This window comes from Apis dorsata, unplaced genomic scaffold, assembly GCF_000469605.1.
Source record: "Apis dorsata unplaced genomic scaffold, Apis dorsata 1.3 scaffold_84, whole genome shotgun sequence".
NCBI classification, from domain to species: Eukaryota; Metazoa; Arthropoda; class Insecta; order Hymenoptera; family Apidae; genus Apis; species Apis dorsata.
The window spans coordinates 142,251-151,263 of record NW_006263382.1 but is presented as its reverse complement, the minus strand read 5'-3'; the positions used below and the strand labels follow the sequence as shown (position 1 = coordinate 151,263).

The 9,013-nt window shown below is 30.3% G+C and overlaps 1 protein-coding gene across 1 annotated transcript in view; it reads left to right on the top strand.

The window, feature by feature from the left end:
* The window catches only part of LOC102672244 (protein O-mannosyl-transferase TMTC1-like), a 117,068-nt gene that overhangs the window by 4,137 nt on the left and 103,918 nt on the right, over positions 1–9,013 (top strand). Inside the window, exons 2-3 of the mRNA XM_006611178.2 lie at positions 5,088–5,219; positions 6,573–6,645. Coding sequence (XP_006611241.1) covers positions 5,137–5,219; positions 6,573–6,645 — 156 coding nt within the window. The 5' untranslated portion in view covers positions 5,088–5,136. The remainder of the gene's footprint in view (positions 1–5,087; positions 5,220–6,572; positions 6,646–9,013) is intronic.

Below are 9,013 nucleotides of genomic sequence, written 5' to 3'. Positions count from 1 at the left end.
ATATATTAATTATATATATATAAAATTATATATATATATATATATATATATATAAATTAATTTTGCTATATTTAAATTCTTGAATATTTTGCAGAATTTCCAGATAACTTCCAAGGGATGTATAAATGTATATGAATATTTAATGTATTTCAATTTCAATTTATTTTTGTCTCTTTTTATTCAATTCGAGAACAAGTCTTGTTACAATAATTTAATGTATTGCAATCTCAATAAAACGAAATCGAATCTTGTTTCAAATTATTAATCAAATTATTACGTTAATAAATTATTTCGTGAATATAAATAATAAGAAAAAAATATCATGGTACGTCAGTACATTTGTTTCTCACATATTTATATATAAATCATTTCAGAATAATAAAGATTATTTTATCGTTAAATAAAATTTTTCAATTTGACGTTTGCCCAATTAGAAAACTCTTGATACAAATATTTAAAGTTCGAGAACTTTCAAATAAACATTCACAATTAAGCATTCCATCAATCAAACGGGTTATATAAAGAAATCTTCCATTCCAAGTACGAACAGTTGCATTCATTATAATGCATCTATTGTGATGAATCTATTGTTGAACACGATAAATCATAGGATCAACGACCTTTCCCCTGGTTGAACCTTTATCTCATCCTCGGTCGTTCATCTTTTTGTTGGAAACGTGGACTTACAATTCACGAAACGGTGGCTCTTTTTCCGATTCGACTTCTTTTTCCTTTCTCCGTGGTAATTGCCGGCTGAATATCCAATAAGTAATAATTTCTGCGCGTAATCCTCCATCTTCCGCGAGCATACGGCTGCCTGTTTTTGTCCTCACCCTCGGAACTCGACACCCAGCCTCGTTACGACACCCGTTCATTAATCTTACTTACGGAGCTTTGATGTAAATTGTAAGAAATGCCGCGTCGCTCTGCTCTGGACGTCCTCCCTCTTTTTACTCATAGTTGCCGCTTTTGCCTTCCTATTCCATCCCATCCTTCGAATACGGCGCCATCTAGGCTGCAACTGGAGATAAGAAATCTAATTGGATAATTTTAAATTTTCGACGAATATCTTCACGAGTGATTATGTTATTTGACAAAATAGATTTGAGTTGTTGGTAGATATTTCAATCAGGATATATAAATTATTCTGTATAATTTGTTTTCTTCGATTTGTTTTTCGTTAGAAGCAATTATGCTGTTTTCACAATTAATTTTCTTTTATTCATTAGTTGGAAATATGTTTATTCGTTACTTTTGTCTCTGAAATTGTTATTTCTGTATTATTTCAAAAGGAAAACTTTATATCGGAAGAATAATTGCACGAATAGGAATAAATAATTTTTGAATATAAAGAAATCTAATTTCATTTAGTTATACTTATTACGAGATAATTAAAAAAATATTTAATGTTGAGAAGAAAGAAATTCTTACGATATTTTAATTATTTCTCTCTTTGTTAATCACAAAAAAAATATAATAAATTTTGCTATAAAAGAGAAAAGAATTATCGAATTAAAAATTAAAATTACAATTTTCCAATTGTTCCAATATTTTTTTTGAATAGAATTTCCATTTAAAGCGCAAAATATATATTTTCGACTTCTCGTTTTACAATTATTCAAAAGAGTGAAATTTAAATTAAATTTAAATAAAAATTCAACATAAAAAATTCAGTATTGTATTATATAACAGATTATATAACAGATTCGAATAAAAAGTCATGAAATACGATATATTTATATAAATAGCTTGATATTGATTATTTCGTAAGAAATACCTAACCTATATTTCGAGAATTCTAATTTCGTTTTACAATATATATATTTTCAAAGTTCTCGAACTCGTGATTGCTACCATCGATATCCTTTCTTTGTTCTCTCTTTGTTGTTTCTTTGTTGTTTCTTTGTTGTTCTTCACTTTTCTGTGCCGTTAAAAATAAAATTATCTTTCGCATCCGTTCAGAACGTTTCACTGCTTTGATATTCGACTTTTTCAAAGTTTCCACATCGATGCCGAGCTTCAAAGATATTCTAATTTAATTTAATTTCAAGAAGTTTGAACAGTTTTTGTAAAACTCTAGTTTCTCGGGCACGATAGGAAAAGAAAGAAAGAGAAATCGAAGAAACAAAAGAACGATCAAGAGTTTCTTTATGCCATTGTTATCGTCGATATATCTTTAACTTTTCTCTGGCTTGAAAGGAAATTATCCACGTTAAAATGACAAATTACAAAGTTTTTAAATAACAATTTACCTCGAGCAAGTTGAAACATCTCTCTAGTTAGCTGTTGGAGCAAGATCGAAAGGCTCTTCCATTTTTAGAGGAAACATTCATCTCGTTTCTTTAGAATAATTGATCATTTCGAAGTTCTCGATACGAATGGCAATATTTGATATCTTTGAGAATTTCATTTGTTCCATTATCTATATATATGTATTGCATATTTGAACACATAATTAGACTATGATATTTATGCAACAAAATAGATAGATATAAAAACTTTCAATATTATAAGCTTTATTTAGATATAACTTATTAAACTAACAATTAAATTTGTTTATAATATTCAATTGTCATATTAATTTAATAGAAATCAAAAGATATTTTTTATTTATGAAAAAAATATGTATTTTTCATAAAAATCCAATCTATTAATATCATTTGTGAAAAATATAAGTTTTAACTTATAAACTTCTCTTTCACAATTTCATGTTCAATCAACAGAGTCAGAATTCCAAATTTTCATTCCAAAAGAAATTACTTTCACAGGTAACTTGTGAAATTTTAACTATTCTCTGTATTAACTTTAAATTTGTTAAAATTTATTGGAATTTCCATACAGATATATTTAAAACAATGTTTTTTCTCTATAAATTATATTTTCCTACTGTCATATTTTTCTTTATACTTTCAAACGATCTTCCTTTAATTTCGATATTTTTTCTATTCAACGTTCTTCTATTTCGAATTCATTCGTGTAAAAAATGCGATTTAAATTCGAACTACCTTCAGTGAAAACAGGCGGATTAAATTTTTCCAAACGTTTTAAAAATTCCTTAAGAATTTGTCAAACGAGTTTCACAGAGGAATTGAAATTTTATTATATATTATAAATTTCGCGAAAGTATCGATGAACGGTGTGAATTCGAATTAAAATTTAATGTGGACAACCTCACTGGAATTTCATTAATCCATTGTGCACTGCGAATCACGAAAACGTCTCTGTAATTTTTTTCTTTTTAAATATTTAAACTATTTTCCGTGATTATTCGATATAATACACAATGCGACTTAACTGTATCGCGAGAAGAATGGATATAATTATTCGCGATAGTGTGATACAAAGATGGGTCAAGTTTATTATACGGTATAATGATTCTCGTTAAACTTTGCTCAGAATAACTCCGCAAGCGATTTTTTAATTTCAATGATAATTTTATTTAAAACTGAGATTTTATCTTGGATATAATAAATAAATTTTCTAACAATAGAATCAAATTTAATCATAGAATTTAATTTTACGTTTAATATGAAAATATATTAGTTGGATATAATTGGATATAAATTACCTTCGTATGGATTTTACTTGTTTATTCGTTATTATTCATTTATTCGTTATCATTGTGATTACAATCTTGTTATGATATAACGAATTGTTTTTTGTTATGTTAATTATGTTAAAAAATAAGAGATAGATTTAATATTGCTTAATTTTCTTTTATGTGGTTTTATTAAATCTGAAATATTCTAAAGATAATAAAGAAGAATTAAAGAAGAAAAGCTAATATTAATTGTAAATTCGAAAATTTAAGAAAATATGCATAATAGGGAAATAGTGAATAATAATTTAATTTAACAAACAAATTTATATCTACAGTAATATAGTTAATATTTTAAACATTTGAAACATAATGATTGATACATATTATTTTTATTTTTATATAATTATTTTGTATTGTTAAAGAAATAATAAAGTATTCATTGCTTTTAAGCAAAATATAGCAAATAAGTAAAATAAGTAAAAAAAAATTGGATTAATCAGAAACTCAAATCAAATTATCACGAATAATAACGAATAAGATCTTCAATAGATAATGCTTTTTTTATAAAAAATATTTTTGTTTTTGTATAAGAATATTCAAAGTGCAATTTTTGTTTATTTAGTTAAAAGAATTGTAGCAATTTTTTCCTGTTTCTTGCTTCATATAGCTACATAGAGATGATACAGCAGTATTCTGAAGTTACTGCTCGTTTAACACCTAGAACAATATATATATGTCACTAAAAGAATGGTTCTCCATTTTTCTATGGAGACTATGTTGAAATAATACACATGATATATTACAATCCAAAAATTTATTCAACGATAAAATTCTAGTATTAAATAAAGTAAAAGGAGAAAAAGAATACTAAAATATGAGATAAACTTAAGAATATTTTTTTTTCCAAATTTTGCAAAGATAAAAATAAAATGATACCTGTGCATGTGTAATGATTTAAATATTTAATCCTTGTTAGATTCATTTATTCAAATACTATTAGAATACCTCCAGTTTTAAATTGTTTGTAGCCATGCTGGAAACGTCGCCTTATCCGCATAAAGTATACCAAAAGACAAAATATGTAAGCAGAAGCTTAGTCTACTGCCACGACCCAAACAAAGTTTGCCCTAGCGAGACACAAATCCTCTTGTACATAAGTTTTCTTTGTTAAATATTATGTGTATATTCAGCTATCAGATTACGCTGTTATGTTAAAAACAAAGGAAATGTTCTTGGTAATTAACGTCTTGATAATTAGTATCTGATGATTATAACGATTGTATCAATAAATTTAATTGGATCCCGCAGAAAAACGCAATTCGTAAATCATTTGCAACAATATTTTATAATCATTTGCTTACAATTAAGTAGAAAAAAAATAAAACCGACATCAACAATCGATATAATTCACCAAACCGGTCGTGCCAATTAAATCTATACTAAAAACCTTTTTAATTGTACCTGTGCAACAACCAATTAAACGATTCTTAATTCTTAACGATCAGATTCTCTAAATGCTTCAAATTTTTCTTGTTTCTTGTTCCAGGCAGCCGACGGCTTATGTATGGAGCAGCGTGTGCCTAGGGGCGCTGTCAATGCTTGCCAAGGAAACAGGCATTACTGTTTTGCTTCTAAACCTTCTTTACGACCTCTGTCGCTCCTGGCATTCAATCAAGAGGTAAGCGTTTAAGGCGTGCGACCGTGGAACAGTTTCGAAACGTGGCACGTAGCTCGTGCCGATAAATCCTGAAATAAGAAGTAACACCGTGTCCTTGGCTCGTAGATTGCGCGATTTTACGCGACCTTTTCCTCTCTCACCCTTTAATTTCTTTCTTTTTTTTTTTTTTATTAACACCATCGAATCGACAAGGATAAATTACACCATAGCAATAAAGCTAGCATCGATTTAATATCGCAACAAAAATTGTCGCGATAAACTTTATTTCAGTTTGTTGCGCAAATAGATTATTCCATTTATTTATTCGTCTATAAATGTTTCGAATCGCGAATTTTTAATTGTACTTTTAGTAAAATTATTATTGTATGAAGTAATAATTATTAATATTTGATCATAATATGTGTCTTGAAACTTTAGACACGAATATCGTTTTATAATCTTAGAAAATTAATGTACAATTCACGTACAAATTTCTCAGATCTATAAAAGCTACGTAATTAAATTTTCATTATAATCACAGATAAAAAGTTATTCAATTTTAAAGAACTGTTTGTTCTTCGCGATAACTTGATAATCTTAATAATTCCTCATCTTTTCAACCGCTATCCCTTGATTCAAATGATTTAAACAAAATATAATAAAATCACGCGATACACGATAAACATTATCATTCGCATTAATTTTCACTATTTTCACACAATTTTCGGGCATTTGAAACAATCAGGGTCATTATTTTCGCGGTGGCAAACGGGGCGCGATCGGCCGACTATCGTAAACCGTCTCCACGCCCGCCCAAAACCTATTAAAACCGGGGAGAGGAATTGGAGGAACGCCGGAATTCCGGCCACGCGGAATAAAATCGCGTTTCGAAATGAAATATAAAATCACGCGACGCCATATGTAGCGTGAAACGTGAAATACGAACGTGGCCGCCACCCTTCTTTGCATACGCGTGGAAAATAGGGATTTACGCGCGGAAGATTTGCATTAGTGGAGGGGGGAGGGGATCTGGCTATCTGGACAAAGACGATGCTCTGTCGTAAAACACCGGAATCGGATTAAATGTTTACATTGGATTACGCGGGGCCCGGCTTAAATATTTGAATAACCGCGTCTCTGCGAGCACCGTTGAATCACGGCTGGATCGATTCACGAGTTAATCGAATCTTTTGGATAAACGATTGATTCCCTCCACTCGTGGAGAGAAAGGTTATTTGAGAGTCGTTCGTTTGATTATTAACATTTGATTTTTAATGGCCATTCGTCATTCAAGGGGGGACGCCTCGATTGTTTTAATCTTTGAACGAACGATAAAAAAGACATTGAACGTCGTTTCGCTTCTTCGTGTTTCAGATCTATTTTCGAGGCGAGATGGAACGACGACTCGAGACACTTTTCTCGTCGGGCTGCCGCCCTACTTTTTTCGGTGAGTTTAATAATATATCTACGGCATACCAAAATTAAAATAATTTGAATTCGAAAGAATTTGAAAAATTCCTTATATTTCCCCTATATTTCCTTTTGTTATTAATAAAAAAAGAAAATAAAAGTTCGAATCGAATAATTGTCACAGACGTAACAACGCAGAAAGCCCATAATCCTTGATGGTCACTCTCATCTACCTTAACTCAATTATACAAATCAAATTTCATAAGTATCGTTCGAACAAGTCAACTAGTCTGTCCGACGACAATAAGAGAGAAGAAAAGGAGAACGAGCCTCTCTCAGAAATACCACAGTAACAAAATCGAATCCTCTTAACGTGTCACACGCGGTCACTCGTGCGTGGAAGCCCTGCATGATCTTCTGGAGAAAGGGAGAAAGAGAGAAAAGCGTGTTTCACCCGATGCCTACCGTCGTTATCGTGTTACCAACAATGTCCACATTCGATGTCTTGGACAGAAAAACGAATAGAAAGATCTTGGAGAGTCTAAGTAACTGTCCATCCATTTATCCCGCGTTGGACAGAAAATTCGTGTCAGGAGCAGACAGTCGATAATAAAATTGAAACAATGACATGTTTAATTTAGTTGGACAGAAGTCGAACAATTTTATATTGCATAAATCGCTCACGAATTTATATATATTATTAAGTTTACTTTCTTTCAATTTGTAATGAAAATTAAAAGTAATTGGAGAATAGTAAAAATGGTAAAAATGATTTTTATACAATCATGATTGGCAATCGCACAATTATCAACGAGAAGATTCGAATTGGGGGTGGAAATATTTACCGATTAAGTACATATTGTTAACTTTACTTTCTTTCAATTTGTAATGAAAATTAAAAGTAATTGGAGAATAGTAAAAATGGTAAAAATGATTTTTATACAATCATGATTGGCAATCGCACAATTATCAACGAGAAGATTCGAATTGGGGGTGGAAATATTTACCGATTAAGTACATATTGTTAACTTTACTTTCTTTCAATTTGTAATGAAAATTAAAAGTAATTGGAGAATAGTAAAAATGGTAAAAATGATTTTTATACAATCACGATTGTATAATCACACAATTTTCAACGAGAGAATTCGAATTGGGGGTGGAAATATTTACCGATTAAATACATATTGTTAAGTTTACTTTCTTTCAATTTGTAATGAAAATTAAAAATAATTGGAGAATAGTAAAAATGGTAAAAATGATTTTTATACAATTACGATTGGCAATCGCACAATTATCAACGAGGATTCGAATTGGGGGTGGAAATATTTACCGATGAATTTATTCGAGATGGAATGATCGCGAAGGTCGTTTACATCGTACAGCTCGCAAATCCATTCATTGTGCGCACGAGAACGTAAGATATATAATGCGAACATACGGCTTTGTTTGAGCGGGGATGGTTGGAAAATTCACGGAAGTTCCTTCGTTACTCTCGATCGGGAACGATGGAATATTGTTCCGAGCATTCGCGCTTCTCGCTTTGTTTCCGGCTTGCAACGGCCCTCGAGGCTGTACCGTCGATTCGGGATGGTAAATCGACGCAAGTTCTGTCTTTGGTAATTAGTTGGATGTGTATTCTACGAGAATTGACGAGGCAATATTGATTGAATGATGCACGAGATGATTTTAACGAAACTTTGTATAATTGTTCTTTCAACTTCTTTTCTGAAAAATTCGAAGAATTTGATTCTTGCTATTCTTTTGCTTGAAAAGAGAGAAACCAAATTTGAATTTTATTAATTATTTGTATAATGTTTAAGTAATACTTTTGTAACATTTATTATTCGTATATTTCTATACTTTTAATTATATTATTATTTCTGTGCTAATTTTTAATTAATAAAAATCACATGTCACGTTAAAATATAATCATCGTGACATGAAATATAGTTTCAATTTATTATCACTATATCAAATTACCAAAACGTTCTCATTCACATTATCAAGATTGCGTGAATACACGTCATAAAAGATATGAAAAATATGATGTCGGTACATTATTCCTCATTAACAGTCTGCTTTCTCTATGCGAAATCAAATTTTCATGAATCGAAGGAATGGAGCATAGAGTTCTATTCCATTCTTTAAATATCACAATACCTATTATACTTTGGATATTTTTTTTTTTATATTTACTCTTTCCTATAAATTTCTGTACAATTCAAATTTTTACACAAGCATCCGCATTTAACTTGTTAGAAATATATAAAACCGATCAAAGCGCAATATCATTGTCGTGAAATTGCGAAGTCCTTTTCCCCTCATTTAATGGCGAAAACACCATGATCGTGACCGGGAACGAGACTCGAAATTTTCTCTGTCTCGTTGTGCTTTGCGAACGGCCT